The 18,523-nt window shown below is 51.2% G+C and overlaps 1 protein-coding gene across 2 annotated transcripts; it reads right to left on the bottom strand.

The window, feature by feature from the left end:
• Nucleotides 1-5,384: 5,384 nt before the first annotated feature.
• On the bottom strand, nt 5,385-16,186 carry LOC144739921 (uncharacterized). 2 transcript variants are annotated; one of them, XM_078622802.1, is made up of 9 exons: nt 15,914-16,186; nt 14,675-14,750; nt 12,853-13,010; nt 11,866-12,171; nt 11,142-11,303; nt 9,935-10,084; nt 8,430-8,579; nt 7,451-7,551; nt 5,385-6,412 (listed from the first exon to the last, which is right to left on the bottom strand). In XM_078622802.1, the coding sequence occupies exons 2-9, from the start codon at nt 14,725-14,727 to the stop codon at nt 6,053-6,055; spliced, it is 1,440 nt and encodes a 479-aa protein (XP_078478928.1). In that variant the 5' UTR covers nt 14,728-14,750; nt 15,914-16,186; the 3' UTR covers nt 5,385-6,052. The 2 variants fall into 2 exon arrangements, with proteins under 2 accessions (XP_078478928.1, XP_078478927.1); XM_078622801.1 differs by having other exon boundaries at nt 14,675-16,186.
• Between the last annotated feature and the right edge of the window lie 2,337 nt (nt 16,187-18,523).

Genomic DNA, 18,523 nt, shown 5'->3' with positions numbered 1-18,523 from the left:
GCCTTCACGGGTGTGCTGCTGCCTGCTGCTGCCTGCTGCTGCTGCTGCTTGTTGCTGCTGCCTGCTGCTGCTGCTGCCTGCTGCTGCTGCCTGCTGCTGCTTGTTGCTGCTTGTTGCTGCTGCTGCTTGCTGCTGCTGCTGCTGCTTGCTGCTACTGTCTGCCTGCTGCTGCTTCCTGCTGCTGCTGTTGCTGCTTGTTGCTGCTGCTGCTGCTTGCTGCTGCTGCTGCTTGCTGCTGCTGTCTGCCTGCTGCTGCTTCCTGCTGCTGCTGCTGCTGCTTGTTGCTGCTGCTGCTTGCTGCTGCTGTCTGCCTTCTGCTGCTTGCTGCTGCTGCTGCTTGCTGCTGCTGCTGCTGCTTCTGCTGCTGCTTGCTGCTGCTGCTTGCTGCTGCTGCTGCTTGCTGCTGCTGCTTGCTGCTGCTGCTGCTTGCTACTGCTGCTTGCTGCTGCTTGTTGCTGCTTGTTGCTGCTGCTTGCTGCTGCTGCTGCTTGCTGCTGCTTGTTGCTGCTGCTGCTGCTGCTTGTTGCTGCTGCTTGCTGCTTGCTGCTGCTGCTGCTTGCTGCTGCTGCTGCTGCTTGCTGCTGCTGCTTCCTGCTGTTGCTGCTGCTGCTTGTTGCTGCTTGTTGCTGCTGCTGCTTGCTGCTGCTGCTGCTTGCTGCTGCTGCTGCTTCCTGCTCCTGCTGTTGCTGCTGCTGCTGCTTGCTGCTGCTGCTGCTTGCTGCTGCTGCTGCTGCTTGCTGCTGCTGCTTCCTGCTGTTGCTGCTGCTGCTTGTTGCTGCTTGTTGCTGCTGCTGCTTGCTGCTGCTGCTGCTGCTTGCTGCTGCTGCTGCTTGCTGCTGCTGCTGCTTCCTGCTGCCTGCTGCTGCTGCTTCCTGCTGCTGCTGCCTGCTGCTACTGCTGCTAACTGCTGCTGCTGCTGCTGTTGCTGCTACCTGCTGCTGATACTGCTGCCTGCTGCTGCTAACTGCTGCTGCTGCTGCTAGCGATCATCGGTTGCTTGCACACAGAGCGCGAGAGGAGGCCTCCATCACGCGGGTTCAATTGGTTGTGAATAATAATAATAATAACAATACAACATAATAATAAATAACAATAATAATAGTCATCGCGTGAAAATCACTGCCACGGCAGCAATGTGCTGGTCCGTGCCGCGGAAGATTCAACTCCCTAACTCGCCTACAAATAACAACAACGACGACAATAACGACGAGTCCACAGTTCTTCCGTTTTACTCCTTGGGAGATAAAGAGAGCTGACGCGAAATTCATCCTGAAACCCGCACGCCAAGCGCCTCGACTCTTCCTCGGGAGGGCGATGATGCCGCTGATGCCGCTGCTGCTGAGGCTTTCTACTGGGAGGTTTGGCCGTGAGCTCCATCAGCTACTGAGAGTTTGGATTCGTGTGGGAGGAAGAAACCCAGAGACTCTGGAGACAACCCAGCACCGTGCCCGCCAGCAGTGAAAAAATGATAGAGGAGTCGTTAGTTTGTAAAGAATTCTAGATTTGAAGCTTTCGTGACTGCAAGGATTCATAGTCTTTAATTATTTCGGTAAAGTCACGTGGGTGAAAATAATTCACTGGTCAACACACTCTTTCTGGCATGAGGTATTCCAACGGTTTTAAGGTGATTTTGGGGTGCTGATTCCAAATCTGGCATCAGTTTTTGTCAATCACATCAGGTTCTTGAGATATCAAATATTGCATTTTCAATAAAAACTGCAGAAGAAAAATATTAAATAAATGTGGATATCTACATAAAATGATATTATAAACACACTATCCTAAAAATACAGCACCATATTTTAACACTAAAGCAGTCACTGACTCGCAACAACTTGCAATCATAAGTGACAGAGTTAATTTCGGGTAAAATCAATGAAAATGGGGTATGCCGATAGCATAAAAATGAGATGTGATAGAGCAAATCTGAGATCAGATTTGGAATCAGCACCCTGAAATTAGTCTAGAACAGCTGCAAAAGTCCAGGCCAGAAAAAAATTGTTTTTTTCGTTGACCAGTGTAATATGTTTCGATTTAAAGCTTTCGTGACTGCAGGGATTCATCTTCTTGGTTCTTTCGGTAAAGTCACGTAGAATGGAAATAATAAAATAATTCTCACGACGTTTCGGCCACAACGCAAGCAGAGGAAATCAGAGAATCCGGAAGAACTCCACTGCAGAACAGGGGGAGAGAATACAAACTCCACTCACTCTAAAAACTCACAGCCACAAAGACAAAGATCCCCGTGTAGCCTTAACAGACTGTTGGGGCAAGTGCCGTTAGCGAGCACCTATGAAGGTCGGCACAGCTCACGAGGGGGTGGGTGGTCAACACCACGCCCGGCCGCCTTTGTCTCCCCACTGGTGATGTTTACTACACACCACACCAGGTGCTCATCTGAGGCTGTGTCGACCTAGGGGAGGCCCATGACCAGGTTCAGTTAATCGTCACCGGTGTTGGCCGTGAGTCGGAATCGAACTCGGGTTCGGCGGGTTCGTAGCGCAGCGCGCTAACCGCTGCGCCACCGCTCCCCACACACTCACACTCTGCAGAACAGGGGGAGAAACACACAAAGTCCACACACACATTGCCACCCGAGTCGCGAGTGTTACCACTGCAGTACCGCCACTCTGCCACCCATCTCTTCGACTCGGGTTGCGTGCGAACGGGTTGCACGCGAACGGGTTGCGTGCGAACCCGTTGCGTGCAACCGATCCCTCGGGGTGCACATCCCGGCCAAGAAGACTCGACAGCCAGACACTTCTGCGCAAACCATCGCCGGCATTGGAAATCTGCCCGGGACAATTTTTTTTTAAACGTGGGACGCAATTTATTTTTCAACCGTGTCTTCGCATGTAATCTTTATCACGATTCCTCCCTCACACCCACCAACCCCCCCACCCTCCGGGAAAAATTGATCGACGTCTTTGGCCGACCACGTCCACCGATTTCCCGTTGCGGGAAAGGGGAAGTTGTTTGATTTATGGAAAGTTAACGACGTCCGTCTGTGCCAGACAGCGGAGAAGTTCTTCGCTGTTTGGCAAAGTGCGTATTTTTTTTGCATGTCGTGGTTAACAACATCATCATCATCATCACAGGCCATCGCTCGCAACGAACTTCCAGAGAAAATTTCGATTTAAAGCTTTCGTGACTGCAGGGATTCATCTTCTTGGTTCTTTCGGTAAAGTCACGTAGAAGGGAAATAATAAAACAATAAAAATAAAACAATAAAACACAATTCTCACGACGTTTCCGCCACAACGCAAGCAACCGTCCTCAGGTGAAGAACAGGTCTGTCGGAAAGACATCGTCTGAATGGTGTCCGTCAAGTGTACGCGAGTGTGGGTCAGTGGTTAGCGCGCTGCGCTGCGAAACACGACGACCCGAATCCGACTCCTGGTCACAACGAACATCAGTGGAGAGTGGACCGCTGTCAATGCACCGCGCGCCATGCAACACATGGTGTTGGTGACGGCAATGCACCACGTGCCATGCCTTTCCCAGGGCAGCTTCACACACTGGCGTCCAACGATGTCAATGCACGTAGACGAACACTGCCCATAGGCTTAGCGCCGCAACTCCCGTTAGCACGTTCGGCTACGTACGGTGCGAAAGAAGTTCAACGTACACACTTACAGACTGCCCATCGACTAAGACTGCCCATAGACTCAGTGCTGCACCTCTGATTAGCACGGATGGCTACATAGGGCGCGGAAGAAGTTCAAAATACACACTTACAGAAACTGCCGCCCACAGGCTAACACTACCCATTGATTCAGCACTGCACCTCCCATTAGCACGGTTGGCCACGTACCGGTGCAAAATAAGTTCAAAGTACGCACTTACATACAAACAGCTGGGAAATGACCCCCCACCCGCGTCCCCCGCCACCCGTGCCTCCTAAACAAAAAATGACATTTGCAAGCCTCCACCATAAAACAAAAAATTTCATTTTTTTGTCTTTCCAAGAGCTTCCCCCCCCCACCCCCCACCCCATGTTTCTAATTTGCCATTTATGAGCCCCGATCAATTCCGTCAAAAGAGGCTTTGCCTTGTTTACTGCGCCTCGCAATCGACCGACCCAACGACTGTTTCTCTCCCCGTCCGAGCCGCCCACGGCTCCACTTTCATCGCTACCCCCCCCCACCACCCCCCCCGGACAGGACAGACGGATTGGTTTGAAGGGGAGCGGCGGTGGGAGCGGTGGCAGTCCGTCATAGACACTGGACATCCGTGTCGGGGCCAGCTCCGAGCACCGCCCGCTGGCGAAGGGAAACCCTCCGCCAAGAAGGCACGCGGCCGACTCGTCCAGACGGAGAGTAAAGACACGTTCATGAACTAAACTGAGATATTGGGTTGTTGGTATTTTGCCAGGTATGGCCCCTCGCTGAGCTACGGAGGGGACTTTTTCAGAAGCGACCTGGTCCATCACGAACGATGGCACAGCCAGGTGGCTCGTCACCGTCGCGTGGAAAATTAACGGCGGCCAAAGAATCTAAACGCGTGGCGTTGAGTCTAAACGTGGAGGGGAAAACCGGAGGACCCGCAGAAAAATCCACGTGGCCACGGGGAGAGAGAGAGACACTGCAAACTCCAAATATACAGCAGCAGGCGTCAGGGTCAGGATTGAACCCACGACCTCCTGCGTACCGGGCGAGGTAGTTAACATCTCATCACAGGGGAGAGAGACACGCAAACTCCAAATATACAGCAGCAGGCGTCAGGGTTGGGATTGAACCCACGACCTCCTGCGTACCGGGCGAGGTAGTCAACATCTCCCCTGCCTTCACCGTAGCCTCTGTACAAATAGCAGTTGCTTGTGGTAGGGTATAGTGTAGGCACTGTCAACTGGGGGCCCCTTCCACCAGCAGTCGTGTGAGCAAGCAGCTGCAGGGCTGCGTTTTTACCTTACAGGAGCGGGGGTGGCGGTGCAGTGTTAACGCGCGTGCCTCGCAGCAAGAAGCTCCGCAGTTCGATTCCGGACTCGGGTGACTTTCTGTGTGGAGTTTGTATGTTCTCCCCCTGCTCTGCAGTGTGTGAGTGTGGGTGAGTGGTGCGTGTATGTTCTCTCCCTGTTCTGCAGTGTGTGAGTGAGTGAGTGGAGTTTGTGTGTTCTCCCCCTGTTCTACAGAGTGAGTGGAGTGTGTAAGATCTCGCCCTGTTCTACAGAGTGAGTGAGTGGAGTTTGTGTGATCTCCGCCTGTTCTGCAGAGTGAGTGAGTGGAGTTTGTATGATCTCCCCCTGTTCTGCGTGGGCTTCCCCCCAGTTCTCCGCTTTCCTCCAGACAGCTATAACCACAACAACAACAATAAACTCCATGCAATGCAACTGGTCTCCACCTAAGCATACAACTTTAAAAGGTCACCTGGCAAATCACTCAATCGGCATTCACAATATTTATTCATACCGGAGGAATCCGATGAGCCATGAAGCTCTTTTATAACAAATGTCTAGTAGGGACACGCGGTCAAAGCGTTACAACAACAAACACAATAAAATGAAATAAATAATTTTATAAAATAAATTCTTTTATTTTATAAAATAAAATTATTTTATTGTATAAAATATAATTATTTTATTTTCTATTTACGTGACTTTACCGAAAGAACCAAACAGTATGGATTCCTGCAGTCACGAAAGCTTCAAATCAACAAACACAATACAACACAAACACAACAGTAGTGCAAAGCAGCAGCAGCACCCTCCTGGCTGTGAGTGGTGAGATGTTAACTACCTCACCTGGTATGCAGGAGGTCGTGGGTTCGATCTCAACCCTGACGCTTGCTGTATATTTGGAGCTTGCAGTGTCTCTCTCTCTCTCTCCACTGGTTGCGTGGACTTTCCTCCGGGTCCTCTGGTCTTTCCTCCGCATTTAGAATCAACGTCACGCGCTTCAAGTATTTGGCCGACGCTATAAATTTCCACCCGATGACGATAATCAACTTCATCGAGCTATCATCTGCCATGGCCAGCGAGGCTTTACCTAGTAAAATAATAATAAAACATTCGAGCGGTTTTAGTTTCGTTTTTTAACGAGCGTCACACCTTTCGCTACTCCAGTAACATGGCCATGCAGTCGTTGAATATCTCTCCCTCTCCATCCATGCCTCCGAACACCAGGCAGAGGGACGCGGTGCAGCCGGCGGTGCCGCCGGGGTCTCCGATCACCGATGCCGGGACCCGACCAGCGCCGGCAGCGGCGACGACGTCCGGGCCGTGCAGCGGCGCGACGCCGGTCGCTCCGCTGGGAGCGGACGATGGGGAAGCGGCACGCTCCGTCTCGTCGGGTGAGCGGCGTGGGGCCGACTCGGACTGACCAGCAGCGTCACGAGGAGGAGGATGAGGAGGATGAGGAGGTGATGAGGCTCCGGCAACAGCAGCAGCTGCGTCTTGGGGTAGTTCTGGTGAGTCCTACGGATTGGGCGGACGGACGTGTTTGTCAAATGGGCGGCTGTCACCTTTTGAAAATTAACGTAAGTATTAAACCAACTCAAACTTCAAACTATGTCTTACTTTAGCAGGTAAGGCCCACTGAGCTGTGTAGCTGTTTTTCAGAAACGACCTGGCCACAAATGATAGCTCTACAAAGTGGCTTAGCACGTGGAGATTTATAGAAGCCCAATAATCGAGATGCACGTTTATTCTAAATGGGGAAATAAAAAATCCGGAGGACCCGGGGAAAAATTCACGGAACCACGGGAAGAGTTTCCAAGCGTCAAGGTCAGGATCGAACCCATGACCCTGTATACCAGACAAGGAAGATCTCACCATCACCGAGTCCAAATACTCTTTTTCAAGAGGGTCCTGCAAAACTGAGATGTTTGGCAACATTTAATTTGTAAGGCGTGCTCTTGAAAGTGGGAGGAAACCCACCATGCGTATGAATGGTTAACTCTTCAGAGATCCACACGAATGGGTTCTCAAACACACGTGTTGTACTGCCATCTCCTAGCCACCTCGCAGCCCCAGGAGAGTGCGTGGAGGGGAGTGGAGTGAGATGAGAGGGGAGAGGCAGGAGAGAGCGTGGAGGGGAGTGGAGTGAGATGAGAGGGGAGAGGCAGGAGAGAGCGTGGAGGGGAGTGTAGTGAGATGAGGGGGGAGAGGCAGGAGAGTGCGTGGAGGGGAGTGGAGTGAGATGAGAGGGGAGAGGCAGGAGAGTGCATGGAGGGGAGTGGAGTGAGATGAGAGGGGAGAGGCAGGAGAGTGCATGGAGGGGAGTGGAGTGAGATGAGAGGGGAGAGGCAGGAGAGTGCGTGGAGGGGAGTGGAGTGAGATGAGAGGGGAGAGGCAGGAGAGTGCGTGGAAGGGAGTATCGTGAGAGCCTACGGAGGATGGTGCTGAGTAGCGCAATCGTGCAATTGACCTGGGGTCATCGCAGAGCCTTGCGAGCGTGCACTCGGCCTTGCCTGCGCACGGGACAGCTGTGCAGCGCGTGTGTCGTTGTCATACCGGTCTGAGACGGGTGACCCAGGGGATGACACACATGGCATGGTCGAGTCGTGGGGCCGGGGGTGGACAGTTCAGCTTCACCAGCGTCCACCGCTGCTTATCTGCCAACAACGTACATAAAACCGTCCATCGCAAGCGTCCATCACAAGCGCCCATCACAACAACTGTTCATCACAAGCGCCCATCAATTCACGCATGAAGGTCAAAGCAACCTAGCCACAAGTGATAGCACAACGAAGTGGCTTATCGCGTGGAAATTTATAACAGCAATACTTTAAACGCGTGCTATTGATTCTGAATGTGGAGGGAAATACCGGAGGACCTGGTGAAAAATCCACGCGACCACGGGGAGAGAGAGACACACGAAAACTCCAAATATACAGCAGGCATCAGGGGCGGAATCGAACCCACGACCTCCTGTACCCCAGGCGAGGTAGTTAACATCTCGCCACCGCCGCGCCCTTATACACAAAACGTACGTACACGCGTGTGCACGGGTCCATCCCACATGCCCATGTATCTGTGTGCTAGTGTGCCTGCGTGCCAGCGTGCCAGCATGCGTGCCAGCGTGAGTGCCAGGGTGTGTGCGTGCGTGCCAGCGTGCGTGCGTGCCAGCGTGCGTGTCGGTGTGCGTGTCAGCGTGCGTGCCAGCGTGCGTGCCAGCGTGCATGCGTGTGTGCCAGCGTGCGTGCGTGCCAGTGTGTGTGCGTGCGTGCGTGCGTGCCAGCCAGCGTGTGTGCGTGCGTGCCAGCGTGCATGCGTGCCAGCGTGCGTGCCAGCGTGCGTGCGTGCGTGTGTGCCAGCGTGCGTGCGTGCCAGTGTGTGCCAGCGTGTGTGCGTGCGTGCCAGCGTGTGTGCCAGCGTGTGTGCGTGTGTGCCAGCGTGTGTGCGTGCCAGTGTGTGTGCGTGCGTGCCAGCGTGTGTGCCAGCGTGTGTGCGTGCGTGCCAGCGTGCGTGCCAGCGTGCGCTAGTCACTCACCGACGTGGAACTTGTAGGCGCAGCTCAGGGCCCCCGTGGGGCCCAGGCCCCCGAACGTGAAGAGGAACCTGCCGTGGGCCAGGGCGGCGTGCGCGGCGCGGCCCGACGGGACGTCCCCACGGCAACGCACCTTCTCCCAGCGCAGGGCCGCTGTGGGCCGGGGCAGGCACGACAAAGCGCGCGTCATCACGTGGTCGTGCCGCCCGTTGGCGCAGTAGGGGGCACAGGTGGTGCATCAGCCAGTCATCTCGGTCATCTCGGTCATCTCGGTCATCTCAGTCAGTCGACCCGTGGCACCTGCTGGGTCTGTTCCGTGACCTCCTGCCAGCGGGCGTTCGACACTTCACGTGGCCTCAAGGTGCACATGGCCTGGCACAAGCGTCGTGGTGACGTCACCGCCACTTAGTGGCGAATGGCGGTTGTTGTTGTGCCGCCCGTTGTTGTTGTTGTGCACGGCTGCGTGGGTTTACACGGTTGTGCCGTTGCGAGTCTCTCCATTGTGTATTCCGGTTGTGCCGCCTGTTGTTGTTGTTGTACCGTACGTACCCAACCGTGCTAAACAGAAATAGCAGTTCAAAAGAAATGAGATTTGAATCGAGATGTAAAAGTGCATTAGCTCCAACGGCGTCCTAATATCTTGGAAGAGAATTCCAAACAGCCGCAACGTATCTCCGTCGTGTGTCCGGGTCGTGCCACCTGTTGTCATTGTTGTCGTTGTTGTTGTGTATACAACTGTGTGTGTTTACCGAACATCCCAATGCTGCAAAGTTAACCGCAAATGTTACTCGGGGGTGGTGGGGGGGGGGTGACAAAATGGTGACGGACGAGCTGACGACGATCGCCGCCGGCGACGATGACTACGACGGCAGCGAAGATTTCGCCACGAATCGGGAATGAGTCCGCTCGCAAAGACCCGGGCGCCCCCTAGCGTGCACACGGCATGGACAGGCGAGGGCCACAGCAGAGGTCGCAACCGGGTACCCGATACCCGTACCCTACCCGATACCCGGCTACCCGTACCCGGCCGGGTACGGGTAGCCGTTTGCGACCCTGGTGCAGCCGGGTACGGGTAGGCCGTGAGTCACTGGTGAGTCACCGTTTGTCACTCATTTCCCAACGTCTTGTCTCTTCTCACAATTCGAGTTCCTAGAATCAACCCACCCGCGCCTGCAACATGGCTTCATCCCAGAGGTCGCAATAAGGTACCCGATACCCGTATCCTACCCGTACCCGACCGAGAGAGAGAGACACGCAAACTCCAAATACACAGCAGCAGGCGTCACGGTCTGGATCGAACCTACGACCTCCTGTACACCAGGCGAGGTAGTAAACATCTCCGAGCCACCACGGTGCCCCTAGTATGTATTACGTTGAACTTCTTTCGAACATTCCGTAGCCAACCGTACTCATCGGCGGTGCCAAGTGTTAACGGATGAGTCTCAAGAGAGGCCCTCTTCGCGCGGCGTTAGTAGCCGCGACTCGGCTCCCATGTCCGGCACGCTTACCGGTGTCAAGCACGTGGAGGTCAGAGAGGAAGTCGGAGCCGTCCATGCCGGCGTGCACGTAAAGCCGAGCGCCGACGCACGCCACCGCGTGGCCGTGCCGCGGTGATGGGGCCACGCCGCTGGTCTCGGGGCACGACCAGCGCTGGTTCACTGCGCGGGACAGAACGGTACGCGTCGCTACCGTACACGCACCGCAGTGGTGGTTTTCCACAGAGGCCGAGCTTCACACCGCTGGTACCGGTCATCGGCAAGTCCACTCAGCTCCACATACTCCCTGTACCGCATCAGCTCCGTCTCTTCTCCAGCTCGTGCCACTCACTCACCCACCCACTCATCAAACTCACTCATCCGCTCACTCACTTACTCATCCACTCACTCACACACTTATTCATCCACTCACTCACACACTCACTTACTCATCCACTCACTCACACACTCACTCATCAGTCCACCTTTTCTCCAGCCCATCCCGCTCACTCACCCACTCATCAACCCATCTGTTCTCTAGTCCGTGCTGCACCCATTTATCCCCCTCCATCTGGCCAAACAGAAGCTGCTTGGACATGCGGTGGCTGGCCAACGCAGCCTCGCCTGCCGTTGGAGCTCACTGATTATGGGACCAAGTCCAGATCTTTCAAGGATCTGTAAATGCCTCACACTGTAATCGAGTCTGGTTCAAACCAGGATTGATCATAAAAGCAGGGCCAGCCTGAATGTTTCAAGCAGCCGGTGCGGGTGTTCCAGTCGGAGTCCACGTTTCACAAGCGTAGAGAAGAGATGGCGAGACTGTGTAGTGTCAGAGAAGAGCCTAGTCTTCATTTGCAGCGACAGGCTAAGCAGTTTCCACACAGCCGTTACTTACGCAGCCAATGAGAAGATAATGCCACTTGGCAGATTCAAAGTGCCATCTCCGCTGCCAAACCGGAACCCGTCGTGAGCGCGCTGCCACGAATATGGGAATTGTTCCACTCTCTCCACAAGCGCTCCATTGCAGCAACAAGATAAAGACAAAGATACCCGCCCCTCCGTATAGGCTTAACAGACAGTTGCGGCAAGTGCTTCTTAGCGAGTCACACCTATGAAGGCCGGCACGGCACGCGAGGGGGTGGGTGGCCAGCACCACGTCCGGCCGCGCCTATCCATACACACAGACTCAAGTACTACTCGTTTCAGGCTGAGTCGACCTCGTGTGGGGGGGTACACTCACCAGAGTCGAAGGCGTAGAGGCGGGCGTCCCTGACGGCGCTCGCCCCGTGCGCTCCGCCCCCCACGACGTACAGCGTGCCCCCCACCGCCGCCGCACCGCTGTGGTACGTGCGGGGGCAGGGGGGGGTGCCCCCCACTGGGGGGCTCTCCCACCTGCGTTGCTCTGACAAACACAGAGACGCCCCCCCAAACCCGGCCGCCCCCATTCAAACCTGGTTACCGCGTCGCGCGCTTTCGGACGCGCTGCTGTGGCCGTCTGGAACGCTCTTCCGTTTGATATTAGGAAGCCACTGGAGCTATGATGCACTTTTAAATCGTCGTCTAGATTAACAAAGTCATTACTTTAAAACTACTTTTTGTGTTTAGTTTGTTGTCCTTCCCCCGCACCTCCGATTAGGAGGGTTGTCTACGTATGGTGCGAAAGAAGTTCAACATACGTACGTAGCAATATTTTGGAACAACCCTGTTTCCTCCCTTAACATTGTAACTCTGCCTTCAAATAATATCCTGAAGCATAATGAGTGCTGGATACAACTGCATTTGCAAATGTGATTTGTAACTTTCATCCTTACCAATGTATGGATATTGAACATACATACGTTTCATATTAAGAGTTATAAGCCATTCATTTTTGGTTTCGACCACGTAATGATCTGACCAAATTTGCGTCGTCAAGACCCTCCCCACTATGCCAGGCGACCGCGTTACGCGAAGGGGCGACTCACCCAAATCCAACCGCTGAACACAATTCCTGTTGCCCGTACGATCGGCTCCGCCAAAGACCCACAGCCCAGCGGAGCTGCTACTCGTGAGCGATGGAGGAGGAGGAGGAGGGCTCTCTGTGGAGCCGCGAGGGCTTCCATCCAAAGCCGCCTCGGCGCCACTTGCGCGCCCGCCACCGCCTTCCGGGGTGGAACTATTTCCATCGGCGGAACTACTTTCAGCGAGGGGGGCGGAGGGAGAGATGAAGGCGGCGTGTTCGTAGCGCGGCTGCAGGCCGCGCCAGTCGGGGGTACGCCACTCGTAGGTATCTACACGCGCGCAGAGAGACACAGGCACACAAAGAACCTCTGTATAGCCTGTAACAAACTGTTGGGGCAAGTGCTGTTAGCGAGGACCTATGAAGGCCGGCACGGCACACGAGAGGGTGGGTGGCCAGCACCACGCCCGGGTCCCTTCATGACGGTAGTCAAATGCTCGATACGTGGAGGGAAAAACCGGAGGACCCGGAGAAAAATCCACGCGACCACAGGGAGAGAAAGGGAGAGAGAGAGATGCAAACTCCAAATATACAGCAGGCGTCAGGGTCGGGATCGAACCTACGACCTCCTGTACACCAGGCGAGGTAGTAAACATCTCCTAGCCACCACGGTGCCCCTAGTATGTATTACGTTGAACTTCTTTAGAACATTACGTAGCCAACCGTACTCATCGGAGGTGTCAAGTGTTAACGGATGAGTCTTAAGAGAGACCCAGGGAATGGTCGGGATCAATGTTTAAACACATCACCAGGTGCTCATTTGCGGCAAAGTTCACCTGGAGAGGCCCAGGATCGGTTCATATATTGGTCACGGATGTTGGCCATGAGCGGGAATCGAACCCGGGTCACGGGGTTCGCAGCGCAGCGCGCTAACCGCAGCGCGCTAACCGCAACGCTACGGCTCCGCACACCACAACGCCACACGCACACACAAATACGCGCGTGAGCGCACCCAGGTCCAGGACCACCGTGTGCTTGAAGCTGGCCTCGGGATTGGCTCCGCCGACGATCAGCACCCGTCCCATCGCTCCGCCCCGAGAGCCCGCCAGGTGCGTGCAGGTGTGGCCCACGGTGACGGGGGGCGGTTGGCCACGTGGGGCTAACACGTACCTGCCCCACGGCCAGATGGGGAGGGGAGGGGACGCACACACACACACACACGTACACGCTGCGTATATACACGATTATACGTACACGTACGAAACACACACACACGCGTATACGTACACCCCCGGCCGGCCGCCCCCCAACGCCGCTTTCAGATGCGCTTCTGCGGCCGTCTGGAACGCTCTTCCTTCCGATGTCAGGAAGCCGCTGGAGCTACGCACTTTTTAAATAATTTGGATTAAGAACTAATTTCTTGAGAACTGCTTTTTGTGTTGAGTTTGTTGTCCTTCCCCCGCATCTCCGATTAGAACAGTTGACTACGTAAGGAGCCAAAGAAGCTCTACATCTTCCTTGCCTGGTATGCAGAAGGTCAGGGGTTCGATCCCGACCCTGACGGCTTTATATTTGGATTTTGCACCTTCTCCCCGTGGCCGCGTGGATGTCTCTCTCCGGGTCCTCCAATTGTTTTCCCTCCACATGTATAAACACGTGTTCCGACTACTTAGATTATTTTGGCTGCTATAAATTTCCAAGCGATTAGCCACTTCGTTGAGCTATCATTTGTGGCCAGGTCGCTTCTGAAAAAGGAGCTCATAGCTCAGTGGGCCTTACCTGCTAAAATAAAAAAAATTGTTGAGTCTCATTCTTCATTTTTTTGGTGATTTTATAACCTTTTCTATACTTTGCCACTCCTATCGTGTTTTTTGTAGTCATACCTCGGTATACGACTGCTTTGAAATACGTAGAATTTGTTATACGTCGTGTTTTGACGAGAGAGAAATGTCTTGAGATACGACGTGTTGCTTGGGATACGACGCGCTTGCTATCGACTCCTCTCAGCAAAGTAAAGTGATGTTAAATTGTATTTTATTTCAATTTATTTTAATTTATTCACGCATTTATTTTAATTTATGTATGCATTTGAGTAATACGTAGTGTCTAAATTATTTTATACAACCCCATTAATGTATAATATGCCAAAAAAATAACATTTCTTATACTCTGGAACGGATTATTTCCATTTCCTTTATTTCTTATGGGAAAATCCGTTTGGTATACGTCATTTTCGGTATAAGTCCTACCTTCTGGAACGAATAAACGACGTATATCGATTTACCACTGTAATTGTGATTGTTGTTGTAACTTTCTGACCCCATGCACCTACTGGACATGTGTGAAAAAAAGAGCATTATAGCTCATCGGATTCCTCCTCCGGTATAAATACACATTCTGATTCTGATTGAACGCACCGGGTGAACTCAAGCGATAACAAACCGTTAAATGCTTTTACGGGTGACACTTTAATTAGGTTGGACGTGCCCACTAGTGCAGGTTCTTAACGACACAAATTTTGGTCAGATCGTTACGGTGGGCTAACATCTCAAAAATCAATTATGAATCAGGATATTTCATTTGTCCGGGGGATCAAAACAATCGTCTGGAACAAAAATACATTATTTCCAATACAAGTAAAACTGTTCATCCACGTTATCATTTCATTGTAATTCTCTCATCCTAATTTATTGAAATCAAAAATTGTATTCGCCCATTGCGGTCGGGATCGCATTAAAAAAAATGCGCGCCCCAAAGTTGGGTCAACGGGCACCCATGGGTTGTACTGTGCGAAAGCAGTTCAACGTGGTGGCTATGAATGAATGCCTCCTTACCAAAGTCCCGGCTTTGGGATGTCACCAGGCTCCAGGATGGCATGCAAATCCATGATTCCTGATCTTCCAGCACTCGCTGCTTGCGAAATGAAAACACCACGAGCTTCCGACCGCTTCATTCAGGAAATAACAAAATTACGAGCACAGGACGCATTACCTGCTAGGTAACCAGGTAGTTATTAGTGGCATTCAACGGAGGAAACCCCATGCAGAAGACGGGGAGAACATACAAACTCCACTCACTCATACACGCTCACACATTCTCTCTCACATTCACAAAAGAGGCCCCGCATATCACCTTCACAGACTGTTGGGGCAAGCGCTGTTAGGGAATAGCAGCAGCACCTATCAAGGCCGGCACTGTGGCACAAGAGGGTTGTGGGTGGCCAACAACACGCCCGGCCGCCTTTGTCTCCCCAATGGTGATGTTTACACACCACACCTGGTGTGTAAACGTCAGGTACACACCAGGTGTGTGAGACACATCAAGACAAAGATCCCTCACGTAACAACACTGTTGGGGCTAATTCTGCTGGAGAGTAGCACCTGTGAAGGCCGGGATGACACACGAGGCCTGCACCACACACACACATCTATACACAAAGATCCCCCTATAGCCTCAACACTGTTGAGGGCAAGTGCTGTTAGCGAGCAGCAACAGCTCCTATGAAGGCCGGCACTGTGGCACACGAGGAAGGGGTGGGTGGCCAGCACCACACACACACATCTATACACAAAGGTCCCCCGTATAGCCTCAACACTATTGAGGGCAAGTGCTGTTAGCGAGCAGCAGCAGCTCCTATGAAGGCCGGCACTGTGGCACACGAGGAAGGGGTGGGTGGCCAGCACCACACACACACACATCTACACACAAAGCCAGCACCACGCCCGTCCGCCTTTGTCTCCCTCGAGTGGCGATGTTGACGCAACGCAGCAAGGCACTTCATGCGAAGGCCCCAGGGACGGGTTCATCGAGCCCGCTGCTTGTGATACGTTTGGCAGGAAAATTGAATCGCTGAGAATAAAATGATGATGTCCCTGCATATACAAGCACAATAAGCATTCTTAATAAAGACCATCTGCTACGCACAGAGGTCGCCCATCCGAGCACTGACCAGTGCTCCAACCGGCTTAGAATAAAATCTTGACTTAAAGCTTTCGTGAAACGCAGGAATTCACACTCTTTATCACAAATTGGTACCTATTTTAACGGCCCCCGCTCCCCCCAGGAGACAACACGTACGGTCCCGTGCGTGTGAATCGCCGGCTTCAATGAGCGCCACGCGTCAACACGCGCTGGTGTTAGAGAGGCAAGCGATAGCGACTAAAACTCAATAAAGTAAAAGTTAAATGCTTAAGCGACAAATAAGCGTGGCGGTGCATCACAAATGTGACGATCACGGAGCGGAGGGGGTGGAGCCGAGATAAGACGACGCCTCCGATTGGTCCGTCGATTACCGAGTGACGATGTAACGGCGAATACGATTGGTTGTTAAGCGGAGACGTCAGATAGATACGGACGCCGGAACTTAGTAACGTTATCTTCTTGGTTCTTTCGGTAAAGTCACGTAGAAGGGAAATAATAAAATAATAAAAATAAAACATTATATAATAATATAATATAATAAAATAAAGCTAAAATAATAAAATAAAATAGTATTATTATATAATAAAATAATTATATTACATAATTATTTTTCGATTTTAAACTTTCGTGACTGCAGGGATTTATCTTCTTGGTTCTTTCGGTAAAGTCACGTAGAAGGTAAAATAATATGAATAAAACATAAGAAAATAATTCTCACGACGTTTCGTCCACAACGCAAGCAGCCGTCCTCAGGTGGAGAACAGGTCTGTCGAGAAGACAGAGTCTGAATGACACGCCCCAGGCTTGGAGCGACTATTTAAGCTGCTGGGATGGAGGGGGAAGAGCGCCTTGACAAAATAATTTGCATATCAAGAGAAATTTAGCATATTTATGGGAAAAGTCACGTAGAAGGGACTATATTATTTAAATTTCCCAGGTGTAAGACCCCACTGAGCTTTGTAACTCTTTAACAGAAGCTGACCCTGCCTGTGTATATATTACATATTATAAACTATATCACTTTTCATAACATACGTTTTTTTTATTCTTGGTTCTTTCTGTAAAGTCACGTAGAAGAAAAATAATAAAATAATAAAAATAAAACATAATAAAATACAATTCTCACGACGTTTCGGCCACAACGCAAGCAGCCGTCCTCAGGTGGAGAACAGGTCTGTCGAGAAGACAGCGTCTGAATGACACGCCCCAGGCTTGGAGCGACTATTTAAGCTGCTGGGTTGGAGGGGGGAAGAGCGCCTTGACAAAATAATTTGCATATCAAGAGGAATTTAGCATATTTATGGGAAATGCAGATATGCGATTAGTACTACTTGTGAAATGCGTAGGAGGTTTGGCGAGGGGTTTAATGTCATTATGCCCAGAGGTGGGACAAAGTCATTGTTATGCAAGTCCAAGTCGAGTCGCAAGTCATCAAATTCATGACTCGAGTCTGACTCGAGTCCAAGTCACATGACTCGAGTCCACACCTCTGATTATGCCCGTGCATTATGCAGGATTAGCAGTATCAAAGGGAGGGAGTAAGGTTAGAATTAATAAAGGGAAGGAATGTTAATAATTTGGCGCCGCAGCAACTAATATGCTTATAGACTATACATTGTAATATTACACTATGTTTATTGTACCCACCCAACTGTATACCACACTGCTCTATATTCACTATACAATTACGATACCAAATATTACCTCATACATTGTATTAAACATTACACTTTAATACTATTTATTATTATACAATCTGCTATACACTATACCATTGACCGTCGCGTGAAAGGTACTAAGAGGAAGCAACGAAATATGTCAATGGGAGAGTGGTGTTAGGAAACTTGCAGCGGAGCAAAGAATCCATTCCCTGCGGAGAATACAAGATAAATAGTCAATGGCAGTCAGTGGAACGCGGTCTGAAAGTCACCGTAAACGTGAACACAATCAGTTAAGATCCGAAATGATTCATTACGTCCTTCCAATGATTGCTGAGCCAGAATCCATCTTCTCGGTTGAAATTGTCTCTGTGTTTGTATATGTGGATCGCCTCATGAACGAATCTCTCATGGTAGCCAGATGGCTTGCAGAGAACCTTTGTCTTGGAGAAGTCAATGTCATGTGAGCCCACTGAATTGTAACAGTGATCTGCCACGGCTGAGGTGTTTGTCCTACCGTGTTTCAAGTCCGTGAACATAAAGCAGTCTTGGTGGCGGGTTGAACGACACATTTATATTTAACCCAATAAAAACCTGTATTATGAATGGCCAGGTATTGATTGTTATTTGATTATTGGAATTGATCAAATTTGTAAATTCTAGATTTGAAGCTTTCGTGACTGCAATGATTCATATTCTTAGGTTTTTTCGGTAAAGTCACGTAGGTAAAAATTTTAAATTAATAAAAGTAAACTAAAAAATAAAAAATAATAAAATTAAAATCACGACGTTTCAGAGGCAACACAAGCTTACTTGATAAAGCTGTCGTGCTGTGACGGTTCCACCTGAAGACGGAAGCTTGTGTTGCCTCCGAAACGTCGTGATTTTTATTTTATATTTTTATTTTTTATTTTACTTTTATTAATTTTACATTTGTAAATCTTTATTGATACCTGGAACAATTTTGCAAGTGCGTATCGTCCGTCCGATACGAGAATCGATTCCAGAAATCGAACGTAATTACAAAATCGATCGACTCTAAAGAATCGTGAGCCAAGTTGAATCGATCCCCGAAATCCAACATCGCCAACAACAACACACCAA

The sequence above is a fragment of the Lampetra planeri genome, unplaced genomic scaffold (assembly GCF_965212315.1).
Source record: "Lampetra planeri unplaced genomic scaffold, kcLamPlan1.2.h2 scaffold_179, whole genome shotgun sequence".
NCBI lineage: Eukaryota > Metazoa > Chordata > Hyperoartia > Petromyzontiformes > Petromyzontidae > Lampetra > Lampetra planeri.
This window is presented reverse-complemented; position numbering and strand designations above follow the sequence as displayed.